This window comes from Elgaria multicarinata, chromosome 3 (assembly GCF_023053635.1).
Source record: "Elgaria multicarinata webbii isolate HBS135686 ecotype San Diego chromosome 3, rElgMul1.1.pri, whole genome shotgun sequence".
NCBI lineage: Eukaryota > Metazoa > Chordata > Lepidosauria > Squamata > Anguidae > Elgaria > Elgaria multicarinata.
Window position 1 is genome coordinate 143,855,059 of NC_086173.1, and position 18,937 is coordinate 143,873,995.

The window sequence follows — 18,937 nt, forward strand, 5'->3', positions numbered from 1 at the left end:
TTTTAAAGTCTAAACCAATGCTTAGCATAATCTGGACAAACGCAAATGAGCATCCTGGTTGACCAGTCGTCCCGTCAGGTTTGGGGACAGTTCCTTTCCTCTCTCACCTCATTTTGAAGATTGCCACTGTCATAGTAACATAGGCACAGTCCTTTAAGGATGCTCTCTTATGATCACCGCAAAGTGAGTGTCCCTTAGAACGCTTCCAAAATGCTTTCGTGGAGGTCCATTTTAAGCTGCTATTAAATCAAGTGTGAGCCTGTCCACTGCATATCCAGACCAGAAGATAGGAGCTGGTAGCTTTCCTTTGCTGAACGTGGGCTGGCTCTACTGTAGCCTGCTTCCTTGTTGATCCAGCCCCATTTTCCCGTACTCTTCTTCAGGTTCAGCTTCCGGGAGCAGTGAGGAATCCTTGGGGAATGGTTCTCACCGTCAGACTCAGGACTGAACGTTCCCCGGCGGACAGAGAAACAGACGGCAGTGCCAGCACCAGCCCACAGCTGGGTGGGCAGTTCCAAGCCCAGCTCTCTCCTGCTGCCACAAGTAGAGCCAGGGAAGGGTCTGGGACTTTCCACCACATCATCCCTCCCAGCAAAGTGTGGCTGAGCCCCACTGCAGGGGTCTGGAAGGCTACCCCTGTTAAGTCACACACGCCCGAATCTGGAAGTGGGGGGCTGATCATAAACCACACGCTTCCCTGGAGATGCTCCTCCCTCCCTTCACCACAGAATGACCTACTGCTGGCCACAGCCGACAGGATCTGTCGGTGCCCTGTGCTCACCCCTCAGCCTAAGCCAACAACGATGTCGTCCTTCTCACCCCATCCTGTGGATGGCCAGATCTTGGAAAGAAACACCCAGGACTGGGGGGCTTTGCAGCAGCTGCTCAAGGTAAAGGGGGATCTCCACACAATCGTGGAGGTTGAAGATGCCAAAAAGAAAAAAAAGTGCTAGTCAAGTTTCCTTGTCAACCTACGTGCTCCAGACAACAAGCAAACCACAATGGAGGAACAGATACTCCCAATGAAAGGGCCGGCAGAGCTTAAAAGGCGCTCCCGTTGACGCAAATCACATGCTACAGGGGGCAGTGAAGCTGCTTTGTTTACAGAGCGCGCGGCTGCTGTAGCTTGTAGCCGTTTGCAAGCTCCTCCAGGTAGGAGGGTTGCGCATTTCTGCTGCCAAGAAAGCCGGAGCTAGACTGAAGGGACACGGCTTTGCTGGAACCAGCTGTGCCTCTTCCCAAGTCATTTAGCTGTCAAATGGTGAAGACAGGTAATTTCTTTAAGAGTGGTGGCTTTTATGTGCCCTCAGCCCACATGTACAATTTCTCTTCTATCTTGGGGAGGGTGGCAAATGGTTCTGCAGAGTTTCAGCGTGGTTCAGGCTGAACTCGGGGAGTGGAGGGAGGAAGCCAACTGCGGCAGGCACCTCATGGCTATTGGCCATCTCCAGAGCAGTTTTGCAACTCTTTTTAAAACATTTGTGATTATTATTATTATTTGGTAAGGGGAAAAGTGAGCATACATCCATAAACGCATGTATGTCTCTTTCAACTTTCTTTTTAAAAGTTGGGCAGCCCGCGTGAAATAGAAAGGGAGGGCTAGACTGAGGCTTGGCACATCTCCTCGGCAGGGGAAGCAAGTTGGCAACCCTGTGTTCAACTTGCTAGCCGGCATGTTTCCGACGGCAGTTGCAAAGGCTTGATCACACTTTGGGTGAAGATCCCACTGACTTTGCTCTTAAAAATCTTTGCCTGTCTTCACCCAGTCTTGCCCTGGCACCACCAGGATTCTTCCTGTTGTCCGGCCTCCCCTTTGCTCACCTGCCTGATCTTGAAGCCCACAGCTCCTCTTTTTGCTCTGTTGTCCTCTCCCACCACCCTCTTGGTTCAAGAGGAACTTTCTAACTTGAAGTTTCTATTTTGTTGCTTGTTCTTGTATTAAAAAGGAAGGAAGTGCACATGGCTCCATCTGTCTGTGAAGGGCTGCAAGGAAATGAGGAAGCTCTGATCCAGGGAGCAGGTGTGCTGTAAACACAGTTTCTGGATCCATTTCTAAGGGAAAACGAGGCTCAAAGGAAGAGTCCCAGAGGACAAACCATCAGTGTTTATTATTTAGCATTGTTGATACAGCACCTAGAAGTAGGCTAAACACTTTATAAAAGGATAAAAATAAATAGGTCTCTGCCCAAAAGCAGCTCACAATCTAGGATAGTCAAGAGAAATGGATGGGGTGAACATGGGAATAGAAATTGAGACTGCAAATCATGGTTTGCTGAAACTTCAAGTCATGCCAGCCCAAATTGCTCGCTTCTAAAATCCCATTAATTTTGACAGGGAGACCCAAGCGCAGGTTGAATCCTCTCCCATTGAAACCAGCAGAACTTAAAATGCTTAGCTTTGGCTGCAGCATACTCAATTTACCTGCCAAGATATCATTTAAAACTTCATTATAGAAATGGAAGAAATCAACATCAAGAACGAGAGAAAAGGAGAGTTAGGCAGGAGAAGCAGAGGGGTGGGGGGAAGCTAAGCTATTGACCTGCAATGAATATGTTCAGGAATAGCAATCCAGGTATAGGAAAAAGCAAGAAAAAAATGGGATTGTGTTGTTTGAGATATATGCACACAAACACATAAGTTGGGGTAGGGAAGAGGGCCTATTTTACAAGGTAAGAGTAAAGTCGCTCCCAAAAGGTGGAATGGGCACTAGAACAACAAACCAGAAGTGAGATAAGAGGTGCCTTTCAGAAGAGATTCTTGCTACTGCTGGGTTTTGGCACAATGGTAGCCATTTCAGCATCTGAAATGGCTACCATTGTGCCAAACCCCAGCAGTAGCCATCTGAATTAACAGCAAACGACATTTCCGCTGTCCCCACATTGACTGGGAGTAACCAGTTCTCTCATTTAGAATATGGTCACCTGCAAAACACAACAGCTGCTAACCAGCCAACAGCACAGTTTGACCGCTCTATTCAGAATGAAGTCCCACTGAGTTCAATGGGCATACTTCCAAGTAAATGTGCACAGGATTGTCACCTTAGTCCGACTGAGTTGGTCACTTGAAACTTGCTCACTGGGGACTTAATCAAGACTAACTTTAGTTAAAAAAAATCAGAGCCAAAGAGTGAAAGATTGTCCCCAGGAGGGCAGAGATACAATACAATACATGACTTAGACCAGAGACAGCTTATTTCTGTATTTATGGGGACCCCTCTGCTCTCATGCCAGTGGCCCAGCAGGGTAGCAGTGTATTTTTCCACACACACCTACCTCTCACAAGTGGCCAGGCTCCATAACAGGAAGTTGGGAGCCATCCAACGGCAAGAGCTTTGCAGATACAGAGCACATGCATACAGACACAGCCGTATGTACAAACGTTTTACATGTTACCTGCAAATTAGCTGTGAAATGAAAGGATGACAACGTGAAATAGTTTCCCTTTAATTACAAGTGACACTGCGGCCTAAGGTTTTAGCCACAGCTAGATTAAAGGTTAGTAGGCCCAATAGGCCAGAAGGAATTCCTTAGTGGGGTTAGATCTGGATCAAAGGCCTTCAGTTCCCTCCTCCCCCACCCCACCCCACCCCGCCCCATCCAGACACCCAACATCAACAAGACCACTAATAGCAAACGAGACTTCCGCCCTCACTGGCTGCCACTCAGTGTGAAGATTCCTTTTTTGCAGTGAGTAAGTCAGTTCAAAGTCTAAATATATGGCCCTGGTTCTGGCAAGGAGGGAAACCGCCTCCAACTGGCCTACACCACAGTAACACTGTACTCCAAGGCCAAAGCAAGAGACAAAAGCTACAGGGAAAAAGCGTTCTATTCTATCAAATACATGGCGGCTACACATCATGCTTCGACCACAAGCGACCCCTGGTGGGAAAACAACCAAACAGCAACAGCGTAATTAGGAGGTCCACAATACACACCCTTCGGGCCCTCTCTTCAGCTGCTCAGACAGCGGCCTGTGGTCAGTGAGGAGGCCTCTCTATCTGGCTCCGGCCCTGTCGAGGAAACCGTTTTCTTACTTGCCTGAATCAGACACACAAATAATACTGGGGCTGCAAGAGAGATTGTTATGTCAAGGTGGAGTGGCTGCTCCTGGCCACTTTGACACAGCGGTGTTTGGCGTCTGGATCTGGAGACTCCTGGTATTTTCTTAGATCCGCACAGAAAAGAACCTGGCGAAGGAAAGAAGAGAGCCAGAATGATGAACACGTTTACAAAGGAGTGGCCTGAAAACAGGCCATGTCGGAGGGGGAGCATGACGGCAGAGGCTGGGGTGGAAAGGGCACCTGCCTCCCTGGAGAGGAGACGTAGGCTGCTGTCTCAGAAAATGCAAACTTTACCTGTGGCCTCTGCTCATTTCCCTGTACCATGGGCTGGCCACACGTGGGCCACACTGCCCTTAAACTGCTGCTGAATTTGGCGGCAGCAGTGTGTGTGTGTGTGGGGGGGGGCTGGTGGATTTGGGAGGAGGGATTGCCCCCCCCCAACCATCTGAAGTTGCCTACCCTTGCCTGATACACAAATTCACAATTTCCCATACAGACAAAACACAGGTATGTGGACACACACTCTCTCACTCAGACCATTTAAAAGAGAGCAGGAAAGCACCCCTTCAATTAGTCTTCCCCAACTTGGTGCCCTCCAGATGTTTTGGACTACAACCCCCCATAAAGCATGGTCACTGGTGAGGGATGTTCTGGGTTGCCTTCCAGATGTTTTGGACTACCTCAGGTTATGGAAAGCTGCCTTAGATTCAGCACCTGCAGAGCTGCGTATGCTTTCCTCTGCATGTACAGACAGAGAAGGAAGCAAGTTCTTCACATAACTGAATGAACGAATAATTAAATGATAACATATAATTAATCTCACTGCCACAAAATGTAATTATGCCACTAGGTTAGAAGACTTTAAATGAATTTAATACATTTAATAGACGCCTCTTAAAATATATTTCTTCAGGTGTTTTAGAATAATAATAATAATGCAACAAATAAAATCAGCTTAGATAAGCCAGTACAAAAGAGCCAGACAAAAAGGTGGTGGACCTCACGTTCCCTCTAACAGCCAAGTTGGGCAGGGCGTGCCAATCACTGCGGACGGCAAAAAGCTTCTCCCATGACCAAGAGGGAGCAGTCTGCAGTCTCAGGGAGACCTTGAGCATTTGCAGAAGTACATGAAACTAATTAGTCCCAGGGCAACGGATAAACAGCAGGCTGCACGTGTGTCTGTGTGGCGAAAAGGGGAGGGGGAAGAGGGTCACCATGGGCCTTGTTCAAAATGAAAAAAAGAGGAAGCAAGAGATGGGGGGAGGGAGGATGCAGGAAGAAGATGGGGAGAGAAGGGGGAGAACGTGAGAATAGCAGGACACCGCACATTTCACTGCAGGTTCCACTTGCCGACGGCTATTAACTATGATGGCTCAATGGAACTTCCATGTTCAGTGGCAGTATTGGTGGGGGATTGGGAGAATTATTGCCTTCAAGCCCTGCTTGTGGGCTTCCTGGAGGCATCTGGTTGGCCACAGTGGGAAAGAGGATGCTGGCAAGATGGACCTTTGGTCTCATCCAGCTTCAGGGCTCGTCTTATGTTCGAACATGGCCTAGAAGTGGTGCCCAGGGACACTTCTCCTGGCACCTGCCAGGCTCCTCATCCCTCCTACTCTTTATTTTGTTAAGATTTTTAAAAATTAATGTTTGTTTGTTTTTAACTGGGAGGCTGGCTTGTTACAAAGCGAAGGGCTAAACTCCAGCGCCATCTGTAACTAGGTCCAAGACCGTGGTGTTGTCTTTTGGAGCTCAGACTCCACCTCTGCCTTATATTTAGGTTCTTGGTCAAGCTACTTTACTTTCAGTTTAGTCAGTTTACCTTCTGGGAAATGGGTGTGTTGTGACTGGCCATGCCCAACATTACATAGCAGCCATTTTATTTATTTAATTTATTTATTGCATTTCTATACCGCCCAATAGCCGAAGCTCTCTGGGCGGTTTACAAAATTAAGACAATTCGAAGTATAAAACTACAATATAAAAGCACAACCAAGATAAAAAAAGCAGCAATGCAAAAATACAATTTTAAAATACAAATTTAAAACAGCAAAGTTAAAATTAATTTATCGACTGTTAAAATACTGGGAGAATAAAAAGGTCTTCACCTGGCGTCTAAAAGAATACAATGTAGGTGCCAAGCGAACCTCCTTAGGGAGCTCATTCCACAGCCGGGGTGCCACAGCAGAGAAGGCCCTCCCCCTGGTAGCCACCTGCCTCACTTCCTTTGGCAGGGGTTCATGGAGAAGGACCCCTGAGGATGACCTTAGGGTCCGGGCAGGTACATATGGGAGGAGGCGTTCCTTCAGATAGCCTGGCCCCAAGCTGTTTAGGGCTTCAAATGTTAATACCAGCACTTTGAATCGGGCCCGGACCTGGACTGGCAGCCAATGAAGCTGAAAGAGGACTGGCATGATGTGGTCTCGTTGGCCAGTCCCTGTTAGTAACCGTGCTGCCCTGTTTTGTACCAGTTGAAGTTTCCGGACTGTTTTCAAAAGGCAACCCGCCCGCCCCCATGGCAGCCATTTTGCCAGACCATCCATGACATTCTCTCAAACATTCTAAATGTGCCCACTGATCCAAAAAAGGTTGGCCCCTGGCCTAGGAGTAAAAACTTCTCTTGCAAGTGACCCACCTGACTGTGGCAAGAAAAGCTGGATCAAATTTGCCTTGTTCCTTCTGCTACTGTCAATTACAGGAAAGGGCAAGAAGCTTTATAGGGCAGTGAGGCCCCATGTCCTGGCCACTAGGAACTGTGCTCTGCTCCCTTTCTTGCTTGTAAGATAATTATCAGGCATTGCCCAGACACGTTGAAGCCTATGGTTTGACCTCTTAAGAGCTAGAAACTTGCTTTCTAAATTATTATTTTTTTAAAAAAAAATGCTGAATTATATACCCAAAACCGGTTTCTGGACAATATAACTGTGAAATGCACATAAGGTCATAGGTAGGGTACCCATCTTGTTATCTTACGCCCCAGCCACTGCACATGCTCAAACTAACGGTGGGAGAAAGGGAAGAGGATTGGCACTTATTACTCACCGCCTGTGCCCATCCAGCATACGGTCCCCACAGGCTCCGGAAGAAGTTCCCTGGAAGCAGAGCAATCGAGAGAGTGGGCTTATTAGGGAGCTGTACAGAGGCTGTACAGAACCTTGATTGCCTTGGTTGGTGGATGGAGTAAGACTCCATCTCTTGAGAAAGTGAAGCCATTTTAGAAAAGAAGTAGAATTGCAGGCTTTCTTTTCTAACAATAGTCCATGCCATCTCGTGTATTATTATTATTATTATTATTATTATTATTATTATTATTATTATTATTATTATTATTATTATTATTATTCACTTTCAGGTTCCAAGCAGGGAGGGCCTCCTAACATTCAGAGAGTGACTAATGGATGGGGCACCTTTGTAGTGGAGGCACCCAATTCTTCAAGCTCCCATTGTGGGGGACATTTGCCAGGAACTTTCTTTTTATTTTTTTAGGTACTAGGCAAAATCTGTCTGGTTCTCTCAGTCTTTTAACAATATTGGATTGCCTTTATGATAACTGGCTGCCCTTTTAGTCTAAAGTTCTTTCTTCTTGCTGGCTTGCTGTTGTTGTCGTCATCATCATCATCATCATCATCATCTTATCCTTGTTTTTGCCCTTGATTTTTTTTAAAAATTGTTTGATATTTTTTTTTAAAAAATGACGTTTTTAAAAAAATGTTGTTTTACTTCCAATTGATTTTGTTAGAAGCTGAGATGGCAGGAAATAAATCCTTAAACAATTAAATATTTTTTACCACTGTTAGGATAGGAATGGGGTGATTCTAGTCCAAAATTTCATTTCCACAGGGGCCAATTGGGATGCCGATGGGAAGACCACAAACGAGACATGAGGGAAGTAGCTCACACCCTCTCTGCTCGTGTTCCTCAACATGGTAATAATAATAAAAAAGGTATTGTAGAGCTGGAGAAAGTGAAGAAAAGGACCACCAAAAGGACCCAGATGCTGGGGAATCTCCCCTCTGAGGAAAGGTTGCAACTTTGTGGTGGGGAGGGGGTGAGCTTAAAAAGTGGTGAATAAAGAGGGGCATGACAGAGGTGTGTCAGGCTGTGCAGAGTGCAAGGGGTGGGAAGGTTTCTTTCCCTCTCTCTCAATACCAGAACTCGGAGTCACCTCCTGAAGCTGAATTGGTATGAGGAGTCAGGACAGGCAAAAGAAAGCACTTCTTCGCACAGCACAAAGTTAAATGATGGAATTTGCTGCCACCAGATGTAGGGATAGCCACCCATTTTGATAGCTTTAGAAGGGGATTAGACAAATTCATGGGGGATAAGGCTGTCCATGGCTATTAGTCACGATGGCTAAATGCTATCTCCGGCATCAGAGGCCTCTCAGTACCAGTTGGTGGGGAAGCACAGCAGGGCAGGAGCCTTGCCCTGCTATTCTGCTCATGGGCTTCCCCGAGGCATCTGCTGTACCATTGTGGGGAACAAGAGGCTGGAGTAGAGAGGTCAGGGCTGAGGAGCCTCTAGCCCAGAGATTGAATTTGTCCTGCAGGTCCCCCATATCCCTGAAACCCCTCCCCTTGCAGAAGAAGCTCTGCATGCCCCCCTCAGCTTTCCCGTCAGGAGCCTTAAAGTGGTGTCTGGTGAAGAAGGAGCTCTCTCTTCTTCACTGAAGCAGCAGGGGGAAAGGAGCTGTTCTACCTGTGTGTGTGAGGGAGAGAGAGAGAGTCTGAACATGCATGTTGGTCGCTGCATGTCAGCGATGGGGTGACTCCACCCACTCTGGGCTGGAGCCCGCCCACTACTGGAATGAACCCCCAGCATGCTTGCCTGGAGCCAGTGTGGCTCTTGGGCCAAAAAAAGGTTCCCCCGCCACTGAGAAAGGCCTTTGGTCTGATAAATAAATAAATAAATAAATTCAGCAGGACTTGTGTTTTCTGGAATGGGCACTTGAGCAGTCGGTCTTACTGTTCCCATAAGCAGCGGGGACAAGGACTAGCTCACAGAGTCCCAATGGGAAACGTAAATGCGAGGCTGTGTTCTGAATCACGCGCTGTGATGTGCACGGTGTGGAGCATGTGGATAGGGAGACATTTTTCTCCCTCTCTCAAAACCCTCTAACCTGGAGTCATCCCATGAAGCTCACTGGTGGGAGATTCTGGACAGATAAAAGGAAGGACTTCTTCACACAGTACATAGTTAAATTGTGGAATTCACTACCACAAGATGTAGTGATGGGGACCAATTTGGATGGCTTTGAAAGGGGGTTGGATAAATTCCTGGAAGAAAAGCTATCAATGGCTCCTAGCCCTGATGATTATGTGCTACCTCCAGTATCTGAGGCAGTAAGCCTGTGTACACAGTTGCTGGGGAACATTGGGGGGCGGGCGTGTAGGGTGCTGTTGTGCCCGTGTCCAGTTTGTGGGTTCCTAGTTGACAGCTGGTTGGCTGCTTTGTGAACAGAGTACTGGACTAGATGGATCCTCGGCCTCATCCAGAAGGGCTCTTCTTATATTCTAATGCTTTGGTTCGCTAAGGACGGGCATCTGACCCCACCAGCCCTCACCAATTTCTCGATGTACACGCTCCGTCACGCTGCGGGCCCCCATGCCCAGCTCCTGGCCATAGTACCGTTTGGCAACCTGCCATATATGTGTGTCCACAGGCACCGCCTCGGCCTTGTCCAGCGCCATGAGGCACACACAGTCGGCCACCTGCAAGGGAGTTGAAGAACACTGAGCCACCATAATAGTCCTGTGGGCCTTTGCCAAAGGTCACACAGCTACTATCGGAGCCCCGGGGCAGAGTCCAAGCCGCCCACTGCCCTGGAGTGGTTCTTGTACCGCCACAAACAGCCACAGCCACACCCAGCCCAGCGGCCCTCCTGAGGCCTCACAGCTTTGTTTACCGTGGCAACGGCGGGGTCAAGTGACCAATTCACACCCACCTTGGCTCCCACTCCGGGAAGGGTGCACAAGGCATGCCGGGCCTGCTCGTAAGGGACAGTGCGCAACTGCTGCAGGCCGGCGGCGCCCCCCAGGGTCTTCAGAACGGCGCGGGCGCTCTCGCTAACAAACCGGGCCCGATATCCAAAACCCAGGTCCCTCAGCCGGGCTTCTGTGTCTGCTCCTGCAACAGGTTATGCAAAGAAGGATCATTCCCCCTTAGAAGCAATGCTATCATCTAATAACGAAAAACATATGTCCAGAAAATATCAGGAAGTAATCACCATTTCCAAAAAGAAATGGCTGATACCACATCAGTCAATTAACTGGTTACTTTAAAACAGGGGTGGGGAACCATCTTTGCTCCAGGGGCCGGATTGTCCTCCAGACAACCCACACACACATCGTCTAGGACGATAACAGAGAGCAGGGTATCAGTGCCAGCTTCAGGTCTTCCAGTTGGCACTTCAGATGATTTCTGCAACCAGAAACTCAGCATTTTATAACTGGAATAAATTACGTGCATAAATAAATTAGCTTTGCATACTATATATTGGTTTTACAATTGCTTCCTTATTGGGATGGGGCAAGAAATTTCTTTAAAACTACATATTCTATTTTTGGGGAGAGGTATGATGAGTAAAGGAGAAAGGTGTTTGTATTCGCTCAGAACTTGACGCCACAGTTATCGCAGAGTCTGGGGAGGTGTCCAGTGCCCCGTCTGGTCATGTTTCCTGGGATCAGTTTCAGTTGTTGCAGCCTGATGATGTGGACAAGACACTTGGATCAGTCCGTCCCACCACATGTAAGCTTGACCCTTGCCCATCTTGGCTAATTCGATCCAGCAGAGGTGGATTGATTGATTGGTTGGTTCTTTGTCACCTTGATTTCTGACCGGAAGCGTATAGGAAGCCAATGCAATTCTTTTAAGACCGGTGTCATATGGTCTTTATAAGATGTTCCGGTGAGCAGTCTAGCTGCTGCAGTTTGCACCAGCTGCAACTTCTGAGTCGTCTTCAAGGGCAGCCCCACATAGAGCAAATTGCAGTAGTCTAATGCATTTTGTGATCACAAGCTCAGGAATATGCGAATAGGGCAATGACATGGGTCCAGATTATCAGTTTCCTCCAAGAACATCTGAAACTGCCCAGCCACCACACGCTCAAGCACCTTGCCCAAAAAGGGGATATTAGCGATAGGTATGTGGCAACTATACCTCTGGGTCCAGAGAGGTCCTCTTCAGGAGAGGGTGCACTACAGCCTCTTTCAAGTCAGAAAGATACCGTGGTCAACAGTATCGAAAGCCGCTGAGAGATCAAGGAGTAGTAACAGGATCGCTCTCTCCCCATCCTCTCCCAAAGAAGGTCATCCATCAGGGCGACCAAGGCTGATTCTGTCCCAAAACCAGGCCTGAACCCAGACTGGAACTATGTGAAGTTGTCGGCTTGAGTCCTGTAAGTGGATTTAACTCTTATACCAATTAAGTTGTAGCCCAGCTTTCGGCAACCATCTTGGCAGCAGATGGGCCACTTTCTTTTTTCAGAAAAAGCAGTTCCATGGGAACCCAATCCAGATTAGAGCCGTGGCACATAGGGAGGGGTTTTAATCATGCAATCTTCACATCAGAAATTAACCCACCATGCTTCTATTATCCCCAGAGGCTTTTTACTGTAAATAGCACCTTTGAGTATGGATGTATAAGAATTTCTTTTCACTTTGTTAAACATCAACACTTGCCCTATTCGCATATTCCTGAGCTTGTGATCACAAAATGCATTAGACTACTGCAATGTACTCTATGTGGGGCTGCCCTTGAAGACGACTCAGAAGTTGCAGCTGGTGCAAACTGCAGCAGCTAGACTGCTCACCTGAACATCTTATAAAGACCATATAACACCGGTCTTAAAAGAATTGCATTGGCTTCCTATATGCTTCCGGTCTGAATTCAAGGTGTTGGCAGTGACATTCAAGGCCCTAAACGGCTTAGGACATTGGTACTTGAGGGAACGCCTCTCCCTATATATGCCTGCCCGAGATTTGAGATCTGTTGGAGGAGCCCTCCTCTGCATCCCACCAATGTGAGACATACATTATGGTGGGACGTGGGATAGGGCTTTCTCTGCTGTGGCACCTTGCTTGTGGAATACCCTCCCCTTGGAGGCCTGATTGGCACCGACACTGGCTTCATTTCAGTGCCAAGTTAAAACATGGCTTTTTATCAAAGCCTTCAAGGACTAAATTCTCCATGGTTACACATAGTTTTAGTTGATTATAATTGTTCTTTGCTTTTAATTTTTTTCTACCCGTTTTAATTTGTTAACAATTTAATACATTTTTAGCTGTGTAAATTAGTTATGTTTATATTGTTCTGATTTTATCTGTATGCTGCCCTGAGATCCCAGTGATAATAGGGCAGGATACAAATGTTTTAATAAATAATAAATAAATAAAGGAGGACTTAGACCAGTCTTCCCCAACCTGGTGCCCTCCAAGTGGTTTGGACTACATTACCCATCTTTACTAACCACTGGTCATGCTGAGTGGAGTCTGAGTGGAGTTGTAGAGGGCACCAGGTTGGTGAAGGCTGATGTAGACACACAGAACAATGGGATACAGAAGACTTTGTTGAGTGAAAGGAATGGGGCACAGAATTGGCAAATACAACCTGTCCTGATCAGAGGACCTGCCCACTGAGCATTTAAAAGCATTTAGCAGAAGTTACCCTAACACTTCCTGCTTTTTCAGTTCAGCCAAGCAACATGATCTCCTCTAAGCCCAAATGCACGTGTGAAATGCAAAGATGCCATGGTATCTCTCTGGTCTGGCCTGAAATGCCTGCATATCCCCAGCTCTGTCGCATTCAGGCAGGGCCACAGCCCTGCCGATTTTTAACCAGACTCCGCCTTGATCCATCTGTGCTCAGAGCACCTGTCCAGAGAGCCTCCTGACCTGCCATCGCCTGCAGTGAGGGGAACGCGTGGTACGTCTTGGTGTCCAGTTGACAGAGGCGGCGCCCAAAGGCCTGGCACAGGTGCTGGATCATGTTGGTGATGCGTGAGAGATGGTTGTTGGAGGTGCAGATGAAGGAAAAGAGGCATTCCACGGGGTCCTGTCGCAGCACCCGCACCCCTGAGAGGGCAGACGGAGGACAGTAGATAAACAGCCAAACACCCAGTTTACACAGAAAGCTTGAAATATGCAGGCCATATCAATAAGCTGACAGCTCTCAATGTCCAGGACTAGGTGCATTCTGCAGCCTTGTGGAATTAATTGTTGGGCACAGAATTCAGTCACCTCAGAGTCTTCCTTTTTAAAAACCACCACCACCCATGTTTCTAGTCCTTAGGACTGCAAAATAACAAGCTGGGAAATGTGCAGGCAATGCATGGTGAAATATCAGAAGAAAACTCCTTTGGAGGAGGGAAAACAGTCTGAGTAGCATTGCTGGTAGTCAGGTGGAGGGGCCTGATACCTCCTTATGACTTCCTATCAGCAACACAATACAATGGGTGGAATCCAATTACGTCCTCTTGACAAAGGAACTGCTTTCATCAGTGGAATGGATGATTTCCCCTCCCACCCTCAGCCCCCTGTGCATCCTTAAAATCTGCTCCAGGGACTTGGGGAACCTCCAGAACAGATTTTGGGGGAGTGAAGGAGGCTGCAGGAGGTAGGAGGAAGGCCCATAGCGCAAGCACAAGTTTACTTATACAAAATGTTGGATTCCACTCTTTTATGTATAAGCAAATTGTGCAAATGGAGTTTGTTGGCTTTCTTTTTTTAAACAGAGGCCACGGAATTCATCTTTCCTTGGTGCAGAATGAGGGTGACTTTGCCACAGATTTCTGGACTTTTCAAACGCAGGCATACACAGCTATAAGAACTGAGTATCCGTTACAGAGCTCACTGTGCAACTTGCCGGCGTATTTCCAAAGTTCTCCTTAAAGCCATGTGGACTACAATTTTGATTCCTTAAAATAAAAATAAAAAAGGAAGTTAATTAAGCACCCAAATTCTGCACCTCTGTGAAACTCTGCACACTTGGTAGCATGCAACACAGTCCTGATGCAGGTCAATTAACGCCCAATAAAGGAAACTCCATGGGGACCAAGACCACCTGCCCCCAGCTCCTGAAGTATGCTGATGCACTTACCTGGGAAACTGCACCCTCCCCCCTTCCATCACATAAATTGTATTTTACTTGCACGAAGACGCTATTATCAAGCCTCAAAGTCCCAGCGCCATTCCAGAACTCACCTACCTGGGAACTTAATGGCTACTTCCCGGAAGTGTGAGTCAACATAAGACCAGCCCTGGTACAAAGCAGACAGGTTGACATGTAGCTGGAAATAGTCCTGGAGGATCTGCGAAGGAGTTAATCCATCCATTCCTCGGATCAGCTCTCCTGACAAATGGCTCCCCGACCGTTCGCTCGTCCCAGCGCGGCTCACATCAGACTGTGTCTGCTTTTTCCCTTTCTTCAGCGGTGGTTCAGAAAGGCCGTCTTCCTCCCTGCTGCCCCCCTCCTCCTTGTCTTCATCATGCAGCGTGTACCAGAGTTGTTCCTCTGACTGTGTGAGGGTCCAAACCCTTCCTGCCAGCACACCAGTCCAGTAGCCAGGGCTGGTTTCCGACCACCTGAGAGAAACACAGGTCTAGTTAGTAGCAGGGACAGTCTGAGGACATGCCTAGCTAGGGTGACCCTATGAAAAGGAGGACAGGGCTCCTGTATCTTTAACAGTTGCATAGAAAAGGGAATTTCAGCAGGTGTCATTTGTATATATGGGGAACCTGGTGAAATTCCCTCTTCATCACAACAGTTAAAGGTGCAGGAGCTATCCTAGAGTGACCAGATTTAAAAGAGGGCAGGGCACCTGCAGCTTTAACTGTTGTGATGAAGAGGAAATTTCTCCAGATTCCCCATATATACAAATGACACCTGCAGAAATTCCCTTTTCAATACAACTGTTAAAGATACAGGAGCCCTGTCCTCCTTTTCATATGGTCACCCTATTCTTGCAGGCTGAGGGGGCCTATGGAAAGTGTCTCTCTTGAGGGCCCCTTAAACAGCATCTTGGATTCCATAACTTGCTAGCTTTTTGGCAAATTAGGCAATACATAAATGCCAGTAATAAATAAACAAATGAACAAACAAACATAAGGAAATTCATGGAAGGAAAGTTTCCTCTCCTCTCCTCTCCTCCCCAAACACCACACTGCTTCTCTACTACTCTCATCTATCAACAATGCATGACTGCTCTTTCCTCTAAATATTGTGAGTGCTGTATGCTTTATAAAGTGAGAGGGTGTAGCTCATGACAGAGCATTCGCTTTCCATGCAGAAGGTCCAAGGTTCGCTCCCTGGCATCTCCAGGTAGTGCTGGGGAAAAAACCTGCCTGAGGCCCTGGAAAACCTCTGCAAGTCAGCATTGGCAATATGGGGCTAGATGGGCTTCCTATTTTCCTATCTATTTTTGCTATATTTCTAACCTTTTTATTAGCCTTCCCGAATCTGGTGATCTCCGGACATTATGGAATACAATCCCTACAAGCCCCAACCAACATGACCAATGATTAGGAATGCTGAGAGTTATAGTTCAAAACATCTGGCCGATATCAGGTCAGCGAAGACTGTTTTATATTGCAGGCAACCCTAGGAATTTATTTGAAGGGCTTGGTAGAACCAGTCACCTCCATGCGCCTCTTGTTACTATAGATCCCCATGTGGCCACATTGCATGTGCACTCATGAACACACATCCTTTTTTGCTATGCTACACCATGGTACAGTATATAGCCCCTTGTTGGACATGCATGCATGGTTCTTACAGCAATTGCAACACAACAGCAATATAATAAAAAATAGCTCCAGTGCTTTCTTTCAAGCTTTGCATTCTTCAATTCCAGCAAGAGCCCCAAAGGGTAGTATTCTGGACAGGTCGTGTTATGGGCCATGCAATCCTCTTTCCAAGAGTGAATTAAAAGAATTCAGAAAGCTATGCTATGCATGAAATCAAAGAGTTTATACAGGCAGAAGAAGAAGGTTTTAAAAGGATTGACTGAAACACCATCAGTCAATAGTAAAGGGCTCCAATGTACTACAGATGCTTTCTATAGTCGAGTGTTGCTGGGAGGAGGGGTTGTAGGGCTGGGAGGGAACATGGCTGCCTAGCAAATATAAACAACGGCCCAAAAATCTGGTAGATTCGTCAGGGAACCTTTGCAAAAAGAAATGGAGTAGTGGTGGGACTAAGGGTCAGCGAGGATGCTGTTCAAAGAACAGCATCAGCAAGCGGGCAGAGTTGCCCACATCTGTTTCCCCCCTCCTCCTCCCAAGGCTTATATGCCTTTAAGAAGGCCAGCTTTCTCCATCGTTGCATCTCCGTGCCAACAAAAGCTGTGTTGCACAGGAGCCTTGGCAAGAAGGAGGAGAGCGCAGGTGGCCACCCCGGGCCCAGGCTCAGGGCAAGACGGGAGAGGGAAGGAAGGAGGGTTTGGGGGAGGGGCTCAGGGCAATTGGAGGCAACTCAAGGGGGAATCCTTCTCAGCAGCTTGCAGTTCCTCACTGGGAGCCGCGAGGGGGCGCACTAACCGGAAGGTCTGCCCGCCACAGAGCACCAGGTCGAGGCGGAGTTCGGCGCGCGGGCAAGGCAGGGAGCGCCAGGGGGTGGCTCGAGGCAGCGGGGCTGGGCGGGAGTTCATGTCGTCCTTTCTGCTGTCGCCGCCCTTGGGCCCGGAGCGGGGAAACCGTCGCTCCTGGTGCGGCTGTCGGTGCAGCAGCTTGGCGCGAGACCCTCAGCTCCGAGCCCACAAAATCACCATAGAGTTGTCCCACCGAATTTGGAGGAGGGATCGCGCAGGGGTAGACGAATTCCAGCATTGGGCCGCTCTAGGCTAATTGGGTATTCTCTGTGGTCCGGTTGGGCGGAAGTACTGGCTGTATGGGCGTCAAGGGAAGTTCTTCCGGTCTAAGGGTTGGAGTTGAGAAGGCCCAACAAATATTAGGGCTCTATGAAAAGCTTACGTTCAAAAAGGGTCTGATGGAAAGCAGTTTCTTCCTCTCCCCCCCCCTTCTCTCTCTCTCTGTGATTAAAGTGCCTCAGTAGAGACTGGGCCATGGAGTTCAGTCCCACGGACGGTTATGCCAGAATAGCAAGAAAAAGGCCTATGGCATTGTTAACAAATTTATTATGACGAATTTTTGTAGACTGGATACTTATGCTAAAATAAACTTGCTACGCTTTTCATTGTCACAAGATTTATGATTATGGCATAATTATAAATCCGTTAACTTTAAGGGATGCTTTAGGGTGGATTCCTGCATTGAGCAGGGGGTTGGACTCGATGGCCTTGTAGGCCCCTTCCAACTCTGCTATTCTATGATTCTAAGGTGCTACAAGACTTTGTGGTGCTTGCTGGTTTTGCTGCAACAGACTAATAGGGCTACCCTTATGGAAGTTGTTTAAAATCGGAGATTGGAAGCTCAACACCCTAACTACAGTCTATAAGGAAGGAGCTTCCAACAATCTAGTGAGAGAGATGTGCCTGGGTTCTTCTAAAATTGAAATAATTGCTACGTGTAGGTAACCTGGTCATTAGGACTGCTGCAGGATCCATCTCTTCTGGAACGGTTATGGTTTATGCTCTGGCCACCTCTTGCCTCATCTACGTCTATCCAGCCAAAATCATCCAGATATTTAAACCAAAAGGTTTTTAATTCATTGATTTTATCAGTTCTAACAACTAAGTATTCCAGTTATTTGTCATGGTGTTATCTACTACAAATATGTTTACTTGCATATTTTTGCACTGTACAGTAACAAAATGCACAAAATCGTGGGTTGCATCCATCAGAGTTCTGCTTTGGGGGCACAACAGAAGTGGGGAGGCAAAAGGCCAGTTCCCCCTCATGCAGTTCCTAGCGCAACCTCACCCAGTGTTCTGGAGGGTCTCCCAAACTTTGAGTTACAGCTGCTGTCTCAAAGTGGTCTGTATTAATTTTTTTTAAAAAAAAGGCTAGAAGACTGCTGAGGTTGTGAAACTGAAAATTTACCTACATCATGGGAAATAAGAGTCAATGATTGCTAGCTGCCAACTGAAGGCTGAAACTGAAATAAAATTCATTCTACAGTAAAAGAGAACCAGTGTGCAGCTTGTGCAACAGAGTTTATGTCTGAAGTCCAAGGGCCCTAGGCAGTTCTTGCAAGCAATGCAGATCGGGCTTTTGCATTTTCTCTATTTGTGAAATTGAATGGGTTTCAATCAACAGCCATTTTAAAAATTGGTTCTCTTCTGCATCATCATCACAGCCACCAAGGACACATTCCAGACTAAAAGATATTTTTAGCATCACTTGTATAAAATATATTTAGGATCAACCCCAAGCATATTTAGACAGAAAAAGCATGACTGGCTGGGGAATACTGGGACTCGTGGAGCTTTTTTCCAGCCTAAACATGCATGGGATTGTGCCCTTAGCTGCCTCTTTGGTCTCCTAGACAAAAAACACATTAGGGGCTAGAATTTGGACCAGCTAGTATATACTATAGAGTGCAAGTTTTAGAGCTGCACAAGATTCTTCAGACTAGTTGTTATTTTTTTTAAAAGTTTTTCTATAACGGCATAATATTTACTCACATGTACAAGAAATGAGTCTCTTCCCCCCCACTCATATTTACAGACTTCTCCAGTCTCAAGATGGAGGGATGTGAAGCAAACAACTCGAAAACAAATATGGCATACAGGTAAGCTTACAAACTCTTTGGAACAAAGCAGAAATGAAAAATGTATGTTCCCTTTGGAAATTTAGCAAATGTGGAGAGTAATATTGAAAACACGCTAGGTAGTGTCCAAAAATGGGGTGAAATGGCTTGGCATTGCTCTCCCCTGTGGAATAAAAGACAGCCGACAGAAAGCTCTGGCATGGGCTGGTCCATGAA

At 47.1% G+C, this 18,937-nt stretch overlaps 2 protein-coding genes across 2 annotated transcripts in view; one reads left to right on the forward strand and one right to left on the reverse strand.

The window, feature by feature from the left end:
* CAMK1 (calcium/calmodulin dependent protein kinase I) overlaps window positions 1-1,958 on the forward strand; it is a 30,951-nt gene extending 28,993 nt beyond the window's left edge. Inside the window, exon 12 of the mRNA XM_063122239.1 lies at window positions 384-1,958. Within this exon, the coding sequence (XP_062978309.1) occupies window positions 384-448 (65 nt within the window). The 3' untranslated portion in view covers window positions 449-1,958. The remainder of the gene's footprint in view (window positions 1-383) is intronic.
* Window positions 1,959-3,596: 1,638 nt separating this feature from the next.
* Window positions 3,597-16,847, reverse strand: OGG1 (8-oxoguanine DNA glycosylase). Its single transcript, XM_063122230.1, has 7 exons — window positions 16,591-16,847; window positions 14,261-14,637; window positions 12,949-13,128; window positions 10,002-10,183; window positions 9,621-9,768; window positions 7,100-7,149; window positions 3,597-4,186 (listed from the first exon to the last, which is right to left on the reverse strand). Exons 1-7 carry the CDS (start codon window positions 16,698-16,700, stop codon window positions 4,082-4,084), a joined length of 1,152 nt encoding a protein of 383 aa, XP_062978300.1. The 5' UTR covers window positions 16,701-16,847; the 3' UTR covers window positions 3,597-4,081.
* Between the last annotated feature and the right edge of the window lie 2,090 nt (window positions 16,848-18,937).

What these genes read in the sequence shown, in the direction of transcription:
- OGG1 (XM_063122230.1), bottom strand. Translation starts at nt 16,700, where the DNA reads ATGAACTCCCGCCCAGCCCCGCTGCCTCGAGCCACCCCCTGGCGCTCC. An exon ending in AGTAGCCATTAAGTTCCCAG is followed by an intron (nt 13,129 to 14,260) that starts GTAGGTGAGTTC and finishes CTGCCCTCTCAG; the next exon opens with GGGTGCGGGTGCTGCGACAG. An exon ending in TTCCCGGAGTGGGAGCCAAG is followed by an intron (nt 9,769 to 10,001) that starts GTGGGTGTGAAT and finishes ACTCCCTTGCAG; the next exon opens with GTGGCCGACTGTGTGTGCCT.